This window comes from Platichthys flesus, chromosome 4, assembly GCF_949316205.1.
Source record: "Platichthys flesus chromosome 4, fPlaFle2.1, whole genome shotgun sequence".
NCBI lineage: Eukaryota > Metazoa > Chordata > Actinopteri > Pleuronectiformes > Pleuronectidae > Platichthys > Platichthys flesus.
The window spans coordinates 10,012,154-10,033,386 of NC_084948.1; the positions used below are offsets into that span (position 1 = coordinate 10,012,154).

Genomic DNA, 21,233 nt, shown 5'->3' on the forward strand with positions numbered 1-21,233 from the left:
GCATGTGGAAATGGATAGCCCGGTTATTTCTAAATTCACACCTCCAATGCTCTCTAACTAACAGGTCTCATCTTGTTTTGTAATCATTATACAAACAGAAATGACTAAGACAATAGGTAGTAATGTGTCTTTTTTCTTTTTTTTATGGGTATGTAAATAAGCAACTTTGATCAACAAATGCAGCTTTTCTGTGATCAGAGCACGTGGTTTGTCTGTACCTGTTCTAACATCTGGATGGAGCCGGCCTGCTCATCTAGCTCCTCCTCCTGGTCCTTCACCTTGGCCTCCAAGTCACGAAGCTGCTTCTTTACCTGAATAATAAATATATAAATAATAATAAATACATATAATAAGTAGATTGGGTTCAGCCCCCCCACGACCCTCAAATGATAAGCAGTGTATCTAATGGATGGATGGATACAGTAGTAATACGACTATAACACAAAAAATCATCATGAAAAGGAGAAGAAGAAAGGAAGAAGACCTTGGACAGTGATGCTTCATCTTTGGACTCCTGGGAATTGAGGTCCTGTAGCTCGGCCTCCAGCTGGTCAAGTTTCAGGTTGACTGCACACACCTCCAGGTCCTTGTCCTGCAGGACAGATGGTTACAGTTGGAGCAGACAGGAAGGAAATGTCAGGGGATTACAGTATGAACAAGGAGCAGGAACAGACATACACAACCGTATATGTGAGCAAATATTTATTCAGCCCAGCAGGTAGCCACACACAGCCACACAGCCACACAGCCACACACACACACACACACACACACACACACACACACACACACACACACACACACACACACACACACACACACACACACACACACACACACACACACACACACACACACACACACACACACACACACACACACACACACACACACACACACACACGTTTGCAGGTTTACCATCAGTAGCTTGTATTCTCATATTATTGTTGTGTATTTTTAGGGTTCCCAGCACAAGAGGTACTGGGACCCTCTTGGTATTGTTTTGTCACCTCAGCTGAATTAATGGTATTGTTATATTTCTATTAGAGGTAAAATTCCTTTCCCCTTAATTTTTATGGATTATTCTGCATCTTTTGAGCAAATTAAGGTCTGTGATTTTCCATTTAGAAAATAGACCGAACCATTTTTAACAGGTTTCAAATTGAATTCCCTCTTCACAAAATTCCACACATCAAAAGCCTTCTCTCTCCACAGATGACAGGGGATCTAGATCAATTTCAGGGTCAGAGGAGCGAAGGTGGGAGGAATAAGCAGAGCGGAAAGCACCCTGCGAGTACAAGGTCATCGGATGGAAGTCGGCCCAGGCACCTCACTGTGTGTGCACCCGACTGTTCCTTTCTAATGCTGTGACCCAAGCATTTCATCGTTGTGCACATGATAAATAAAGTCTTGAATCTTATCATGTCTGTTGTGAACTTTGATGCTTGTGCTTTTAATCACATATTTCAAAACAATGTGCTTGTTACCTGCTTACCTCATGTTTAACATAGAAAGATGCAATGTTTAACAGCTACTATGCATAAAAGTAATAGAATAGATAATAGATTATTATCTAATATCTCCCACACAGAGAACTCAGTGTTGATTACGTTAGTTTAGGCAAGCAAATGTGTCCTTATTTATGCATAAAGCTGGTTGGATAATATAATATAAATATGCTGAAGGAGACAGTGTGAGATTGGACTTCTGATTTATTAAATGGATACTTGTTGACGTAATAAAACTAAATGTGAATGAACTATCTTAAAGTTCATTCACTTAAAGAGCGCTTGTTTCTTCTCTTCACACATTGAGGCCAAATTCTACAATGTGTAAATGTCCAATCTATAGGGCGCATTAAAAAACTTACTGGATTCAGTACATTATTATTATTATTTCTAGTCAGAGCAACTAGAAAGTGTGTGTGCACACATTATAGGCTGTAATACAGGCATTATTTATGGAGCCTTTAGTATTAAAAATCGGTGGTATCACATTAGGTTTCGCCAGGCATGAAAATAAAACTTTACACAGCACAGAGGAAAATCCCTACATCAAAATATCTAGGTTTCTTTATCTAAGTTTGGTGACACAAGCCGGACACACACAGACACAGACCTCCAGTTGCTGTCGGAGGCTGAACGCCTCTCCTGCCAGCAAGTCCTTTTCTCGGGCCAGTTTCTCCCTCAGGGTCTTCTCCCTCTGCACCTCCTCCTGGGCACCACTCAGCTCGCTGTCGAACCTGCACACAAACAGATACCCATGGTCCCACACTGCGCTGAACAACTCTGTCTAAACACTCTAATGATACACAACTACTGCCAATCTGATGAGAGATGATTTGAGAAGAAGAATTCAAAGGTGAGACAAAGGTGTGTATCGACATAGCACATTAGCCAACATACAGCAACGTGCAGCTAAAGAGCATGTCCCTTGACAAACACGCACGCACGCACGCACACAGTTAAGCAGTACAACAAATGACCCCCAGTCTTGTCTGTACCATAATTGTTACTATAGCAACACAGCTGGATCCCGCTCAGTACGTGGGAAAACGTCTAACAAAGCATTACAATTGTGTGCAGTCACATATGACTGTGTGTGTGCACTGACTTTCTCTGCTTCTTCTCCAGGTCGTGGTTGCGGCTCTGCTGGCCCTCCAGGTGCAGTTTGGTGTCCTGCAGTTCAGCCGTCAGTCGCTGGGTCTTTTTCTTCAGCTGCTGGACGTTTCGCTGGGACTCCTCGTTGTCGGCCTGCAGGTCGCTGATCTGCACAATCGCACAGACACACACAAAAAAAAATTAAGGGGATCTGGGAGCTGTGAAAGCCCGAACACAGTCAGGCCAATACATGTAATAAGATGTTGATGAAAATACATGATTTCTAAATCAGATAAAAAAAAAAGTGGCATTGTTGTCAGTAGTTTGGAGTTGTGATAGGATGATTGAATAATACATTTAAAATAGAAGTTGTGTATCAGTGTGTCTACACACCCTCCTCTCCAGCTGCCGCTTGTTCTGCTGCTCCACCTCCAGCTTGTCTTCAAACTCCTGCTGCAGTCGCTTCTTGGTGAACTCAATCTCTCTGATGGCTCGCTCATACTTCAACCTCCATTCTCCTCCTGTCACATCAGCATGTTCACAGTCTGCTTTAGCTTCCTTTGCTTCATATCTCAATATGATTGATTGTAATAATCAAGTATTTTCAACACAATTTTTTTTTTTGTACAAATATTTCGGTAGGAGATGATCAATTCCTACTAATCTGAGTTGTAATTTATTATTAATTCTACATTATATGATACCAGCATAATTTGCTGCTTAGTCAGTACAAAGGAAGGGAGAAGTAGATCTTCAGAATTATGGCTCAGGATATGAACTCAGGGTGCAATTTGTGAAAAATAAACGTTTTTAAAACTTTTTTTATATATAAAATTACTCATAATCCCCATTCGGCCTATGTAAACTGCTAATCCTATTATTTCCTGCCGCATTAAAGTGCCATTTAACAATTATGCACTGAATCTGCTGGAATATTTAGATCAATTTATAATAAACTATTCATCAAAGAGGATTTATAGACCAGAGAAAGTGTGTGTGTGTCCGACCTGTGTCGTCATCGTCCATCTCTCCGTTGAGCTCAGAAGCCCTGATGAGACGAGCCTCCATCACCTCCATCTCCATCGACTCCATCTGTTTCGTCATGCCGTCAAACTTGGTCTAATGGAAGAAAAGAAGAAGCGGTTTCAATTACAATGTGAACATATTTGTTTCTAACAGTAAATGTTCAGGTTTTCATGCTTTTGGCCCGAAACAGATACACATTCATCCTAATCTGGACCAGAGTAATTCAAAGAGGAGCACAGAAGAAATCAGGGCTGATGGGGAAAACTCAGATTACAGTCAGTCCCATCATGAATGATTATTGTGGCCTAGGGCAGTTGGAAGTCTCAGTCTGATGACAGGGACTTTTAAGAGTACATCTAAATTGGATTTGAAAGAAACAGTTGAATTGATTGAATTTGAAAGGTTTTTTTTTAACATAATTTCTGTGCACTAGTAATAATATAATACAAGTCAGCTATAACAAAATGTATGGTAGTCAAGTAGTTTAGGCAGGTGTAGGAAAGGTTGAACAGTTTTATTGCACATCAGGCCTTCAAAGGGTTTGAATTTTTATACATTAGAACTTTTAAATCCTTAACGTTTATGTTCGTTTCTCAGTCTCTTGAGTCCCACTAACTTTTTGCAGACTCCCCTTGTGTTGTATTTTACACTGATTGAAATGAAATGTTTGCCCATTAGTCTAAATCTAATCCATGACAAATTGTTATAAATCAAAAACTCACATCTCACATTCACAAACGTAAGGTCCAGAGCCTGATACTTCGTCTCAGTGAATGTTTTTTCTCGTGCTCCCCTGGTCCTTTAAATATATTTTGCTAAACTCCCAGCAGGCTACGACAAACTCTAGACTCAAAAGTGTCTTCTCTCTAACACTCTGCCATAAAGGCCTGATTGATGGAGTGCTGCTGGGATAGTTATCCTTCCAGCAGATTCTCACTCTTCTGAAGAAATCTTCTGAAGCTCTGTTAAGAGTGACTGTTGGGTTCACTTCTGTCATTGAAGAGGATGGCTGATCTTTTTTCTTTCTTTTTTTCTACTTTTTCTTGCAAGTTAGTCCTTAAAACAAAAGAAATCTCTCAATATTAGGCCCTGGTTGGCTTGAAGGAGTAGATAGCTTGCTAGCTTTATCCGTCCCTAGGTGACCCAAGTTCAATTTGTCAGTGAGTAACGTCCTAACGTTTTTCTTATTATTTTTATCATTAGTAGATTCCTTGACGCAATCAATGGTGATATTGGCTTGAAGAGCATTCAAGACAGTTGAATGTACCTGCAGTCATAATGTGACAGGTTTGAATTGTTTCCATCTCAGACTTGACTTTTCATTAAAATTCCATTTGTTATCCTTGTTTTGTGAGAGGTTTTATAAGTTGTTTTTTAATCTTTTGGAGACTTTTCTTTAAATAAAGGACTTATTTAGTCATTTCACCCTATCTTGTTTGAATATGTTTTTATGATCAACACATGAGTGGACTGGAGTTTTGTTAAAGTCCTATGCTGATCCAATAACAATGTTCTGCTATGTTTTGGAAAATGCAGACAGGGCAGCTGGCAGCTGTAGACCCTCGGTGCAAAATGATGATGATCAAAACACCATACACTGTGATGGCCACATCCAATGTGGTATCAAAGAGACAACAACCTGTGTCCCAGGATTAATAGGAATGCAAATAAATAAAACACAGGTCTATTTCAGTTCAGAATGTTCCTCTGTGTTAAATACCCAGATGGCCATGTTGTGCCTCTCTCTCAGACAAACAGAGGAAAAGGACTAGTTGATTCTATAAGACAGGCCACTTGAAGTCTGCCCATGCGTATGGCTATTCAAGCAATGAGTGGAAGAATCTATTCCAATGCCCTCAAAATGAAAATAGTGAAAAAATCATGTCAGGATGTCAAATAGGGAACTACATGGAACAAGAGAGCACAGGGAGGATAGTGGTGGAGAAATAGCCTGACAATATGATTCCAAAATTACAGCTGTCAAAGTTTGTGTGTGTGGGTGTGTGTGTAGATGTAGGGGGTAGAGAGAGCAAGAGACAAGAATGCCATGTAAAACAGGGTAAAGATTGGAAACAGGCTGTGTCCATGTATTCATGAAGGTCATTTAGCTTCTGTAACTGTTGGAGTTGTTAGTGCAACAGTTGCTGATCAGAATTTTTGTAGAATTATGTATGATTTTTTTCATACTCATATCATCAGTAAATGTACATGTCAGGTATAAACTACATTGACAGAGTTAATGGTTGCTGTAATCATTTATCTTTTACAAAATGGTTGTGGACGTTCTTTTGGCAGCTGTGTGTAATTTTATTGTGGGTCTATTTTCATCCAGCTCCTTCTATCTCCCAATCAGCAGGGAAACACAAGCCAGGAAAACCATGAAGGGGAAAATAATTCAATATCTCCATGACCAATATGTCCTTTTGCTTCCTCTCATATTAGAAATGAACTGCTTTTGCTTCCTGCCATGATGGCAGCTATATTAATATCTTCTAATTGTTTTGGTCCTCTAACACTTTGACTGTCTTTGTCTGTTGACAAATAAATGCAATAAGAGCACTGCACCTCACAATAACACACACTTCTTAGGTCTTAATGAAATCAAACAAGTCCTTTGGTAGAACTGCTTTCATTAATCATAACATTTTAGAGTTTAAATATGTTTTACAAGAATCCATCCATAATAGACTTGATGAACCCAATTTGATGACAAGATTACAAAGTTTGCTATTAGTAGGGCACTACTGTTCCCCATCAATATTAGGCAAGAAAATTAAATCAGTTCAGGAAAAAAAAAGTAATCACAGGGTTCACATATTATATTTTGTAAGTGGTTTATCACTGTAACAGAGGTGTGGCCAGTTTCGATCATATCTTTACATGTTCTGCTTTCATCACATGGCCACACAGTTGTCCCACATTATGTCAATAGTCAAGAGTACCCTGCATCTGAGTGGGTGGAGACATAACACCCATATAAGAATCAAACACCTTGATTTATTAGAGTTGAACTCCAACAGGAATTCAAACTCAAGTCCTCGGTCTCAATACGGTCAAGCTAACACATCAAACCAGTACGGCAACCCAAATGTTGATTTCCTTCTGAAGGTCTGTGCTTGTGATTGCAAGGAAAACTAGATTGAAATGCCCCTTGGCAAAACTGAAACTCCACCATGCACCAGGCGAGGTGTGTGTGTGTGTTAGTGTGTGTGTGCGTCTCTACCTGCAGGTCCTTCGTGTCCCTCTCCAGACGCAGTCTCTCAGAAGTTTCAGTCTCCAGCAGCTGGGAGGCAGACTCCCCGGTGTTCCGCTCATCAGCCAGCTCTGACGACAGCTCTGAGATCTGATGCAACACACACACGCACACATGCAGAAAGTACATTTTATTAGTATTGATTTGAAAATGTCGTATGTATTTTCATTTGTTTAAAGCAAATTTTGCTACTTTTACATGGTCCCTTTTAAAGACAATAAATAAATAAAAAAAGGATATACTTTTATTCAATGCGTTTTTTGGGGAATCTTTACTTTACTCTCAAAATTCAAACATTATTCTTGGGCATGAGCTAAATGATCTTCTGTCTACAATTCTGTGTGCTCCTGTGTTTACCCGGCTCTCAAGGCGGTCACTGTTGAGTCTCAGCTCATTCCTCTCTTTCTCCACCTTCTCCAGCTTCTGCTTCAGCTGCTGGATCTCTTCCTGAGGGTGAACACACACAAACAGTACAGCAGATAAAGTGAGCCAATCAACACATAAGGTAATTGTATACATACGGGTATTGTAGAGGTGTACTTATATGTGTTGCTTACCGTTACCTCTGAAATCTCTCTCACATATTTCACAATAGAATGTGTGTCTGTGCATTGATTTGTTTTACTACCTTTACTACCTTCGTGGCCCACTATACTTGTAAGGACCAAAATGCTCAAACCAAAAGTTGCTTTTAGATTTGGGTTGGGCATTGTGAGGGTTAAGGGTAGGGTAAGGAGCAAGGAAATATATAACGTCAATGATGTGTGGTGTGTGGTGTGTGTGCGTGTTAGTGTGTGTGTGAATACGTACGTCCTTCCCGCGGATCTGTTCCTCAGTGAGCTGCACCTCTATCAGAGGTCTGACGGTGGTGAAGAGCTTCCACCAAGGCCAAAATTTCACACCACGATTCTTCTTTATGTTCTTCTGGATGCAGCGGATGGCCAAATACTGAATCTGTCAACACAAACACAGACACAAGCACAACAATATTAGGCAGAGGAAGAACACAGAATTGAAAACTGGGTGAGTAACTGTTATCAAACCAACATTACTGGTTTCCCCATGTGCTGATGTGTCTATAGAAGTGATATTAGTGATAGTGATATCAGACACTGACAAAATATTTGTTATTTGACTTCGCCTCAAATGAGAAAATGTGATTCAGGTCGATAAGTAAACTAAATTAATATTGAAAAAGAAAGTGGCATAGTGACATATTGTGAAACGAGATATATAATATGTCCTTCGTGAAGCATCTGATTTTCTGAACGTCCTTCATCCATCTCTCAAACTTAGGGTGGATACACAAGCCCCACAACCCAAATGAACAGTCTTTCTTTCAAAGCTCTCAGTTTCCAGCTCCCTCTCCACCACGTCAGCATGGTGCACAGCCTGCACTGCACAGAAGACAATAAGACACTGAGCCACAGCTGTTTGCCGTGAAAGAAGGGAAATTATCCCAATGTGGTGTAACTGAAGTAAATTGGCTGCGACTAATGAGAAATGTTTTGCAGCAATCTTTTATATTCTCCATTAGTCAAGTCACTGTGAGCATGTCCAAAGAATGCAGCTTAACCTTCATGTCTTTTTAATGAAAAATAATGTACAATTCCTACAGTTTTGTATGGTGAGGTCCAGTGTATGAGCGCTTCACAGATGTGCAGGTGCAGACTTCCCTGTTATAAACCATGAATCCACAAGCAAAAGTAATACTAAATCTTACAAAAATGTCAGTGAAATGGTTTGATTCTTCACACACCTCAACTTCCTATTAAACCATAAGTTTGGGGGAAATCTCCAGTGGGCTTTCTGCAGTGACATGAACAAGGAAGCATAACTTAAGATGGCCAGACTGTTGAGGAAGTCCAGATGACAGACTGTGGTGGGACTTTTTCTTTATGACCATTAGTGGAGCTTAATGGTGTCTTTAAATCATCACCAAGAAAGGCATTAGGACAAGTGAAAGCAGCTTCTCAGACAACAATGTATTGGCTGACTTTGTACATGGCAGAGAAATTAATTATTTGATAAAGTTTTTTTTCAATGCACAGTTCCCGACTCTGATAACTAAGTGGAGGTAAGTGGATTTATTGTAGCCCCTTTTTTACATTTGCATTTTGAATATCTTTTGCTCTTTATATTTATAAGCGGGTAAACAGTCCAACCTCACTGTTTGTCCAGATTTATATGCTGCTCCTCCAAAATAAGATCAAATATCATGTCTCAATTTAGTTAAAAATGAGTGACGCCCAATAACATGAACAAGGAGAGGATTCCTCAGCAGTCGCCAGCTCTTTATGATCAAACATTAATCAAATTTATCAGTTGAATCCTTCACTTTTGCATGTATGCACTTGAGGTTTGAATGATGGTTGTTTGTCAGACAGGCTGTTCATGTTTCAAGCACAAATCAAACCATCAATGATACGCTGGCAGCGTGTAGAACAGGCATTAAGAGACATTTTCTAAAAACGCAGGTAATCTGGAAAGCCATTCATTAAACAATACAGGAACAGATTGCGCTCTACAGTAAAGTATGCCTGGGCCTGATTGTAGAAATCAGCGACAGTTCGACAAGATCTTTCGGTGGAATACCCAATGCTCCTTCACTCTCAACTGTTCCTCCATGAGAACAAAGAGAGAGAGGAGAGAGCGAGACTGCAGGCCATCAAAGCAGCCGGCAGATCTCTTTCTATTTGTCTATTCCCGCATGGCGAGGCACAGTCTCTCTTTCTCCGAGCTTTACTTCCTTCTCCATTCTTTTCTTTCTACTTCTCATTTATTTCCTGGAGTGCTTTGAACACTGCTCCCCCTGGCGGGGGGGGGGGGGGGGGTTAAGGAAGGGGGGACGGGATGGTTCCCTAAAGTAGGCAAACAGACTAGATGGAGGAATAAACTAATTGAATTTGTGTTGTGGTGATAAAAAGATGGAACAAGCTTATTTAAAACGACCTCTCTATATGGACGTTTATTTCCACAAAAGCAAGAGTTAGCACAAAACCAATTAAATTTTTAATCTTTAAGTCCAGTTACTGTTTATAAAAATGGACCACACATCTTTACTTCCACAGTATAAATTTAAGCCAAATCCCCGACCTGTGAGCTTCATCTTGTACTGGTCATTTCAGCACCTTCGCAATAGTGATCGTGGAGCCAGAGCATTGCAGTCCAACCAATACATCTACCAGACCTATTAATCATCATTAAGGTGCTTTCAGACATTCAGCACTGAACTCTGACTACTGTCCTGAAATTATCCATAGGGGTGATACCTGAGAACCCAAACGTCCGAATCAGTGGTTTCGGACTTTCCTCTGGAGCTTTCCCCGCCAGCCCTCAAGTAAAAGAATTGCAGATCGTCTAATGTAAATTCCAGAGAATGTCAGAGTGGGCCAATGTGAGAATACACCAGGATAATGTCCGGAAAATTCACCGCAACCGGGTGGAATGATGAGGACTTTCTAACACACAATGCATGTAAAAAGAAAACAGATATCTTAAAATTTAAAAAGGTGTGCCATACATGGCTGAAGCCAAATTGTAAACTATGAGATTTGCAAGCTTTTGTTGATAAGAAATCAGCTTTAGTTAAATCCAGATCTCACCTGCGAACTTGTAGGGAATGGGGTTTAAAACCTTTACTGCAGGTTGTAAGCATTTTGGTTTCACTTTTGGAAGCTATCATATCATCCATCTTTATATACCAACATTTTATAAGTCCAAATTTGACAAACCCTTACCCTATCAACAACAGGGTAGATTCATACAGATCAACTTTGAAGAGGAAATCCTGATTTGGCAAAGAGTCAAGAAAGTACTATTATCAGTTTTTTTAGGAGCACTTCAGAATATGAATGTCCAGACATTACAGACAATATCTGGCATACATAAATATTAGAATGAATGTATATTTAGCTGCCAGGCTCCTGTCTTCACAGCATTAGTCAGATGAAAAAACATGATGAGGTAACCAGGGACATTTTGTGAATGCAGATATACTAAGACGGCTCTATTTTTGCGATATATCTGCACTAGACAAACAGTGCCACACTGGATTGGAAGTTTCCAATAAAACACAAAGGGGAATTCAGAGGACACTGATATTTGATCTAAGTTAACCCTAACCCTAACCCAAACACAATTTTAGTTACGATAGACAATCACCCAAATTGTACCTAAAATGCCAGGATTGACCAAGCGCTATTGTAGAATCTAAAATAGTCATTGTTTTACATGAAATTCCAGTTTTAAATGTTTCAGAATCTAATAATTTTTTTTCTGGATTTATGTGAGATATTAATGTGGACTCATACTTTTGAAATATTGGCTGATATTCTCCATGTTACTTAATTCTTAACCAGTGCGTGAGACCTTCACTGTGCGCTTCATTGGTTGTATCAGCAGTCGAAGGTCCATGTTGAGCTGCAAGTTAGGCCAATGTATGCTTCTCCGTTTTGACGGACACGGACAGATAGGACCGCCTTCTCCGCTGTGGAACGCCGAGAAGGCCTCTCCGGGGCTCCTCGGAGACCTTTTCTTGCAGCTCTGATTTTTCTAACTACATGTCGGCATGGCGGAGAGCCCATGGATAACCCTTGGCTGTGATTGGTCCGCTAACGCAAGCGTTTCGGGACGACATCGTTTCGGGACCTCAATCTTCCTGTTTCATTCCCTAAATCAAAATAAACCTTAATCACAACTACGACTCTATGATTAATGCGACAAGTGTGTTAAGCCAGCGGCGTTGTCCGGCTGACGGTGGCTGGTTAGAGCACTTACGACATTTGTGTACGGTCACATACGGTTATAACGAATTTTCATAACGGGGCTAACGGGCTAGCCCCGATGCTAACTGCGGTGGGAACAGCGCAAAAACCCTTTGACTTTAATCCCACGGCTGTCATGACACTGTTTCTCAAACATCGTCAGGTTAGAAGCAAACACTTGGTAGTAGTTAGTATCGGGTGTCCGTGCTGACTGTGTGTGGAAGCTGGGCGGGAAGACAGCTGCCTCCGTGTAGCTTCAAGCTGTTGCAGCTGTTGAATTAGCAACGCAGTTTGGAAACAAGACCGGGTACCGCTGCGCTAAAACATGCTAACATAAGCATTATGACCCACTGGGTGTCACTTTATTTCAGCAAAAACTGTTGCGTCATCAACAACCTTTTTCTGTTAGTTGCCATCGTTCACTGTGTGTGAGGAGCCGGAGGGACGTAAATAAACCAGCGTGGACTTCTTCTATATACCTCATGAGGTAGGCTTCTCTAAGCTCGACTTCCGTTGCGCCAACTACTGTTCTGGCGGTGAATTGTTTTCGGAACAAAAAGGTTTGTAGAACTATAAATTAAAAAGTGTCCGTCCGCTCCATCCGTCCACAAAGGACTCGGAGAAGCAAACAGAGGTCACAGGGGCGTGATGGACAATTAGTGTAATTGGCTAAAGTAAACGCCCATAATATCCATGCCAGTTCCCTCCATATCTAAGTGTATTTACCAGACACACATACATCTACCAAATCAGTTAACACACTGTCATCCATTTCACAGGGTCTTTAAATAACCCATGTGATGTTAAAGTGATGTCATCTTGCTTATCTCAAATAAGGTAACAGATTAAACATATTGTTCTAACAACCTTAGCTACTAGTTGCTTTCAGTGGTAACAGAGAAATAAACCAAATTCCAAGTGACATCAATTACAAGAGATTACTATATACCCCAAGAGATGAGGCTCAAAGGGAGTCCTGCAGGGGAGACCTAGTAGTTAAGTGAAACACAAATGCCTTCGAAAAGTAATTTTAGTTGGCAGGCCTGAGCCCAGTTTGGCAAGAGAGAACAAACTGAAATGATAATGAGACCAGGACAGGGACCTAAACAGATGCATGTGTGCAAGCACGCACACATGCACTCACAAGAGCTCTGTCCTGGATGAACTGTGTATTCACAACAGAAAACTTCCACAAGTAACATCAAAACTTCTGTAAAGTTACACACACACAGAAAGTCAACAGATCCCCACTGGCATCTTTAAGAGGAAGTCAGTGCACGACAGCTGTGTTTTCCACTTGTCAGGTTCACTCTGGTGAAAACACACAAGCACACACACACACACACACACACACAAACACACAGGCACACAAACACTCTGTGTGGAAAGAAGAAAATTGCAAAGTCGTCTACAAGGGTAACTTGTAAAGCATCCAAAAAGCTCATTTGGCTACAATGTAAATGCCTCTCTTTGGGGTTTAAACCAATTTTCTTTTCACTGTGAACCATCCAATGAAGCTGAAATACCACAATGGTCTTTCGTAAACACATCAACAATGACAAAAAGCATGTGCCCACCACCAGGGATCAGTGAAGGCAGGCCCCCTTCCTGCATCACAAAGTGCTACCTTTGATTTGAAATCAGAACCCAGTGAGGGATTATGTCCTTGTCCTTGCACTAGTGACTCCTGCTGGTCAGTCCAGATGGCTGTGCAAAACAGACTGGGAATCTTAAAGGGATAGTTCACCGAAAATGAAAATTCACTCATTATCCACTCACAACTATGCCGATGGAGCTGGTTTCAAGTCGAATTCTACAAACTCTTCAGAGGTACTGGATCAAAACCTCCTCCACTATTCCCATGTTGGCTGTTGTCAGACACTGTCGTCTATGCGCTGTCTAGATGCGTTGCTGAACAAAAAGACCAATGTGTGATGCATAGGAATCGATGGTTACATCATTTGAAACCGATGCATCTCTTTTAGAACGTAGATTAATTGCGCCTTTAATAGCCGTAGTAATCAGAAGAGGTGTTGACTAATCCAGCCAGATCATGTAATTAAATGTCCCCTCTGTAAATTTCGTCTAAATAGAATGTTGTTTCAAAAGCTTTCTTGTCACACTTTGGGTCAAATTAAAACATTCTTTTGCATAAGCAAAGGGTTGTGTACCCTAATAAGGGTTTTCAAGCTGGCAGACAGCTTGAAAACCCTTTTTGGAGCCAGCTGTCCTGCACACACAGCATGTTTAAGATCTACCCACAGATTTTCAGTAATGTTCAGGTCAGGGGGGGACTAGAAAGCTCCAGCTTGTATTCCATATTGTAGTTATTATTGTATATATTGCAGTTAGGTCATGGTGGATTCTGAGGTATAACTTTATATAATTGTCCAGCCTTTTTTCAGTTTCACTTGCTTTGCTGACCGCAGGGCATTTTGAATCCAGAATCCATTCTTCCTTCTGTTCAATGTATTGCCGTGCCACACACATTTTTGTTTTCATCAAATGTTGCTTCATTTACACCCTGATTGACACTAATGTCTTAACACACCTTGGTTAATGTTGACCTAAGAACTCAATCTTAACTTCATCTGTCCACAACACTAATTTCCTAAAGCAACACTGACTTATCCAGATGTTGCTTTGCAGATGTTGACAATTGCGATGAGGTCTGAGGTAAAGTTTCCTTCTGATGATTCTTCCATTGAGAAAAAAGTGCACCACCACACCGGTGTCAGATCCACCCTCCTGCAGGTCCTTAGCAGGCACATTTTTGAGGGTTTTGTTGTTTGACCTCTACAGTTCCCCTTGACATTTCAGACAGTTGGAAATTTCAAGCTGGAAGAGTTTTCATGTCTTTTTACAGCCACCCCCTACTTTGTAGGGATCAATTAGCTTTATCAGTCAATTGCCTGGAGGTGTCCAGTGTTGCAGTGTGTTTCCACAAGGTCTGATTATCAGCTCTGGAATTTTTATCAGCTGACAAATTTTAATGACTGTTCCTGACCTGCCCCACACATCCAAATGTGTCACTTAAGGCTATATGAGTTAATTCGGTTCTTAATGAGCAGAAGGGGCAACCCTTACATATGCAAAAACACTTTTCAGGTTTCCTCCCAAATGCATGAAATAAAAGTTCATTAGCAGTTGAAAAATTCTAATATTTCAGTGTATGCCGGCTGCAGGAGTATTATTTTTTCTTTGAATACTAACTTAGTATGATATTTGCACAGGGGTTCTGAAGCGCTTGCACAGAACTGCACAGATGCTGTAAAGAAGACATAAGCACTGTGGTGAACTGCCTCAAGAGAGAAGCAGCAGTCTGGCAGCTCTCCGTCCATTCATTCAGGCTTGCTGTGGCAGATTGACAGCTGATCACTGGGGAGCAGAAATCTGAAGCTGCGATTGTATGTGATTCTTAAGCTGGTAGGAGAACCTGGGGGCAGGTGGAGGTGACAAGGAAATGAGGAAGAAGCAGAAGTTCCTCTCAGAGGAAATCATTTTACGCCTGCCAGCTTTGTGCTCTCTTAAGATTTATCTGGTATTTTGCTAAGGCCATTCATAGATAAGTATTCCCTAACAGTTAATTAAGAACTTTAAGTCCAAATGCCACAACAGATGCAACTCTGTCTTACCTCCTAGCATTATAGAGATATCATGAGACAATGACTAATGTTAATTACCTTATCTATGTAGTGGGGAAAGCTGGGGGAAATCCAATAAGGGCTATTCTAATTTGTTCTATAGTTCATGAGGCAGCATCACAAATTACACACAAATATTACACAATAAATGGCAAACAGAGTCTTAAAAAAACAGTGAACACACGTTTTATAAAGCCCATTGTTGTTGTTTTTTGTGTAGATTGAGGTTGTGTTCAGTACTCTGTGTCTGTGTATATGAAGGTTCCCGTTATATGCATACATGTACCACCACATATCAACTTTTTCTAATGATTGAAATTGGTTCAATTGTATTGTAGACATGCAGGAACAGTGAGGTTGCTATAATATACAAGGAAAGACAGAAACCGTAATACCCTTCAGATATGTTGATGGGATCCTACCCACTGTGTGCTACAGTCTTACCTTCCTCTTCTTGAAGGCCTGTCTGGCCAAGTATCCCCTGCAGGCAGCCTGGAACAGAGAGATGTTCCTCCTGGTCTTAACGTCCCGCTGCTCCTCCAGCTTGGATAGAATCCCTGCTCTGAAGAAGACCTGCAGGAGGAAAAGACAGGTTCAGATAACATGCAACTGAAAAACATTTGTCAGTAAGGTAAGACATCTTCTGTTGTGCTTAACAAAGACTTAACTGTACCATGCATCACATCTTGAGTACTTGTGTAAAACTTGCTAGGGTTTAGGAGGATTTTTAACCTGCCTGAAATCCTTGAAAGAGTGACTATTTTAAAACATCTCCAAAGCTCCATGCCAAAATGATCAGGTTACACAACTACCAGTTTTGGTGTTTTCACTTTAAAAACCTGCTTAACCTGGAATTGTAGTGGATCAGCCTCATATCCTGCACCGCTTGCTCATACGATGACTTCCACACATTTCAAGTCAACTTTTTCTCTTAAAACTATTTTCCACCTCACCATCTATGCTGCCAATTTCCCCCATCTCTAAAATGTCCTCAGCATGGCTCAGACTGGCTCAGAGTTTCAGTACAGGGGGGCACAAGTTGGTTTTGTGTGGGTTGGTGTCAAGCACCTCTTTCAGGCCCTGTTTTGTGAGGCCGCTTTATATTTAAGTCCTGTCTAAAAGGTTTTGCTGTGTTTCATCTCTTTTGCTGATGATTTGGGCAGCAGTGCTAGTTCTTGAATACCAATGAGGAAGAATTTCATGTGGAGATGGGCTGACACAGAGCCCCCTGTAAAAACCTACGTCATTATATCTCCAACCCCTTCTACATAATTTGTGTCTGGAGACAGACACCTCAGCTCCTCAGCCCCTGAATTAGCTGGCAGCTCTAGATTCATTAAGCAGAGTTTGTGGATGCTTTGTCCTTCAGACGATGTGAGTGTTCCTTACTCTGACTCTTAATTTTTAAAACTGGCAGAGCGAAAGAGGAAGCATGACTGGGAATACGGCCTGGAATTAAGATTGTTATTTAAATGTCATGTGGACCTTGTGACTTCACCTCTACACAAAAATGATTTATTGTGCAGTAAATATTAACCTAGCCTGTAAGTGTTTTGAGAATCAGACTTTCACTTACACTTCCCAAATATTAGGTGTTTCAAATGCAAAAATTTGAAATTAAATGGGATCAGTCAGATCATGTAGTTGTTTGCGGCTATACTAGTCTGAGAGCTGAATTTACTGGTTCTGAATCTATTTATCAAACAGTTCAAAATAAGGTGAGCAAACCTCAACAAAACCCCGTCCACGTTGTTGGAATAATGGTTTCTGCTGGTCAGGGAGTCCAACAGTGGTATTCTTTTTAGAGGTACTTCTGTCATAGCCTTGGTGGCTAACATTACTGAGTTGTTTGGTAAATCAGTTAAGTGGTCCACTAACAATGCTGCTGTTAAAAACCCTGGATGAGCAGGAACACAACATCAGGAAGTGAAGTGAGCCTGGCTCTGCTCTGAGCATTTCTACCATTAATGTTTTTCCAGAGGGGAAGCTGATGCTACCATGTTGGAACTGCAAAATAAAGCAATTACTGTTCATGATGTGTTGAATTAGTCTAAGTCTTGAAAAGTTTAAATGAGAAGCAATCCACTATCACATTTATGTCCAGGACAGCAGGAATTCACTAGGTAATGAAAAAGGACAGGGTAGCATAGGCCATCTAAGAACACTGGCACTGATTTTTATTATTTCATTAGTTTTTTAATTGTATTTTGTTTTCTTCTTGTATATAAGCACAATATTTGCTGATAATTTATTTATTTTTTAAATTGTAGGAAAAAGGAAAATTTCCAATGATAACCTGGCCTGCTAATGATGCGTAAGATGTTCTGTTGAATAAAATTCCACCCGAAATACATTCTGATCCCATGGGAAATGCTGTCGTGGGCAGATGATGTCAAGCTGGCCTGGGAGGAGAGGACACACCTGAGCTGAACTGCTGTGCTCCTTGGAGACTCATTTGTCATTGCAGGGACGGTTTAAATGATTCCAGGCAGAGAGCCACATACAAGTTGGCAGCGAAGCACAGGGACATTTTGGCAGAGAGAGGTGGTGCACATTTCATATGATATGGGTGACACTTTAATGTTGGCTGATAATCACCCTGACAATAAAACAAAGGTATAACAACAACGCAAAGGGTTGGTTGTTCCAATGTCATGTAAACCGCTGGAGGTTTTACGAAAATTGTTACTGCTGCTTCAACATGAAGCTTCTGAGCTCCTTGCCACACCTGTTGTAGTAATACCTTGAGTCCAAGCTAGGTACTAAGATTAGGGAGTACGACAAATTGTGCTTTGTTTGAACTATGAAATAACAGAATTTGCCTCTTCTAATCTTTTTGGTTCTGGAAAATGCATGGGCTAGGTTTGAGGCAGCAACAGATTTGATCAGAGCTAAGGTTTCACTGTGTCTGAAATTCACAGTTCTAGTTCACAAAATTGTCCTACAGTTTGACTTCAAAATAAAAAGCTGGACCACACCAACTTCCTCCTTTGATCTCTCTTTGCAGTTAAAAGTAAATTGAGTGCAAATGGAACAGGGTGTGGGCAAATCATTGTAAAGATCATCCACAGTGTTGCACTATTCTTGAAAGAGAAGTTCTTGTTTGTCTGATAACACAACATAACACAAGACACATCAAACATCACTAATATGAACAACAGAGAACGAGAAAGTTCTGACTTGAAACTTTATCTGAGCTTGGAAAAATCAGTGGATCTATTTTACTGTGGCACACCCGCACATAGACAAGGTTAAACTCCCTACGTGCCAGGAAACTTCTCATAATGACAGCTTAAGGCGAACGGTGTTCTTTATTCCAGACATTCACAGATCTAATTAACACAGCCATCAGCCTGTCTTTTTCCTGGTGATTAGCTGAGGTTTTCTTCCTTGATCTCAAAGAATTGGAATTTGGCAGTGTCTGTCTGCTGCTTGGCAGGGGTCGCAGACACAGAGAGCCACAAAGATCAGCCTCTGCCCACAATATGAGAAAGATCAAAAAGAAATCGCATCAGGACCACTGAAGGTGAGAAGGGAAGTGTGAAGAGTTGTCACTGCGTAGGAACAAAACAACATTGATTTCTTGATACACGCAACGCCTTCTGCTTGAAAGGTAGGTGAGAGGAACATTTTTTAATTATCTGTGGAACGGAGAGTGTCACAGAGTGAAAAGACAACGGGGCTTGAAGGCGAGACGTTCCTTGAAGGGAACAGGGAAAAGACGCGACAGCCAAAGACTCTCTCCCCAGGATGAGCTGCCAAAGCTGACATGATATGAAGTTTGAAGCGTTTTATGTCAGTTTTCAGAGTTTCCTGCAATGAACTGGCGACTATCTCAGAATCATAACATCAGAAAAACAGGTTGTATATGAATCAGTACATCACTGCTACAAAAATGTGTCATACTCAATATTGAGGCTGTCTTTTGTTATTATCCATTGTTTGTTTGTAATCCAGTATCATCTCACTGCTTCCTGCTCTGCCTACAAATTAAAGGCCTACCCAAGAACGAACGTGAGATGTTGTTTTCATTAGGCCACTGGAAGGCTTTCAATAATATGTTGTATTTATTCACTTATTGTTTAACAACTACTTTGCTGTTAATTGAGCGTTGTTAAGCTACTATCAAGTTAACTGAATCATTTCACATTAAAAGGCTGCAAGGAAAGATAGAATCTTAACATGGAACATAAAGATAAACAAAGCTAGCACGATTGGAATAAATCCTCTAATCTCGGCCTGTTTGATCTAAAGGCTCCTGTTTGTGATGGAGGTAAGTGAAGGTGTGGTCATGATTTGAGTTATGATATTGTGGAAACAGCCCTTGTGTGTATAACAGTGTGATGCATGTGTGTTGTATGTGACTCCACTCACCCTGCTCAGCCCCATGTGGTAGCTGCTCTTCTCAAGCTCCAAGGACTCCAGCAACTCCTGCACCGCCTGGAAACCAGCAAAACAAACATTCAGTCGACAGATAAACAAAAACAAGCCCGGTTTGTTCTGGGCCCTCGGACTTCTGCATGATCACATAGCCTGGTTGCCCAAAGGACGAGAGCTTGGTGCCATAGCAACAAATACCATTCTCCCTGAGCACCAGCTTTCACACACACACACACACACACTTCCCCTCGAACCGCCTCGAGGAAGCTGAAAGCACAAAACAAGTCATACAGAGAAGCTTCTCAGGTCCCTTCTCTCTTAGGATTCGCCCGATGTGTCAACCAAACCTTTAGAAGACAAACCGCACACTGCTCAGTCGTGCAGCTGAACTCTTAGCTTTTCGAGGCTGATGCTGGCATTATTGATTGAGAATTTCAATATCTGGTAGTCAGAGACAATATTTATATTATTTGCAAAAAGAGGAAAAAGATGAAGCCTCAAATCCCTTAGTTACTTTATTCCACAAGAGGAAAGTGTTGAATTTCAAATTTTGCCGTAGTAACAGGTCTGAAATGTGAAGTTTGTCTGCCATGAGATATTCAAATTTGAATATTTGGTGACATAAAACAAATGTGTATATCTAATTCAGGTCCATTCATATAAATATGAGCACCGACCACTGGAGGCAGCATTCTTTTAGGGACAAAAAGTCTAAGCTGTTGTTGTCTTCTGTATCACAACTAGTTTGTAAAAGCACCTTGTCAAGAGAGATTAAGAGAGTATGCTCAATATGCTTAAAAAGTCAGTAACTTTATAGAAAGTAGTATTAGGGCCACTTAAAGGGAAAACAACCTTTAAGTGGAGAGAATAAAAAAAAACATTATGAAAAAAAAGTTGTAATATTACAAGGAAATATGTCATATTTTAATGACAAATAATCATGAAAAAAAAAAAACGTTTTCAGGATATAAGCACTTTCCACTCTCTGGATTCAATATATTCAAACAACCTCACCCTTTCATTTACGATAATGTAATATTAAGACTTAAATCCTTTGTTTGCATGACTAAATGACTTTATTCTCGTAAACGTATGACTTTTTCCTTGTAATATAATTACTATATTTCATAAATGCATGACTTGATTCCCCTCTAATTGGCCCTAATACTCTGTTGTAGATTAAAAACATCGGCTATGGAGTTTGAATATGTATCCTACAAAAGGCAATCTCTAGCTGCATTATTTAAGATGAAGGATTCTAAGGTTAAAAGTCTGAATATCTTGGTCACTGTTTTAAATGTCTCCTGTTCATTGGTTGAGACAAAAATCTACGAAAAGGTGGGGGTCATATTGAGATATCTCTATAATCTGGCTGTTGATATCAGGGCTACATCACACTGTATTAAGAGGAACTGACACAACTGGGTTGTTCACAACAGAAATACTGAGATAAAAATAGGTCACTGCACAGACACTTAACAAGTTACAGTGGGTTAATCACAGTCAGTACATAATGAAATGAATACCTGGAACAGAATGTTAATGTTTATCAGGAACAACTGCA

The 21,233-nt window shown here is 40.5% G+C and overlaps 1 protein-coding gene across 4 annotated transcripts in view; it reads right to left on the reverse strand.

Annotated features, from left to right (window-relative positions):
- myo18ab (myosin XVIIIA b) overlaps positions 1-21,233 on the reverse strand; it is a 112,656-nt gene that overhangs the window by 31,495 nt on the left and 59,928 nt on the right. For all 4 annotated transcript variants that reach the window (XM_062385156.1, XM_062385157.1, XM_062385154.1 and 1 more), the window contains exons 20-30: positions 19,664-19,729; positions 15,734-15,862; positions 7,690-7,833; positions 7,237-7,326; positions 6,850-6,969; positions 3,608-3,719; positions 2,994-3,121; positions 2,614-2,768; positions 2,119-2,242; positions 485-592; positions 219-311 (exon numbers count right to left, since the gene is read on the reverse strand). In XM_062385156.1, the coding sequence (XP_062241140.1) occupies positions 219-311; positions 485-592; positions 2,119-2,242; positions 2,614-2,768; positions 2,994-3,121; positions 3,608-3,719; positions 6,850-6,969; positions 7,237-7,326; positions 7,690-7,833; positions 15,734-15,862; positions 19,664-19,729 (1,269 nt within the window). The remainder of the gene's footprint in view (positions 1-218; positions 312-484; positions 593-2,118; positions 2,243-2,613; positions 2,769-2,993; positions 3,122-3,607; positions 3,720-6,849; positions 6,970-7,236; positions 7,327-7,689; positions 7,834-15,733; positions 15,863-19,663; positions 19,730-21,233) is intronic.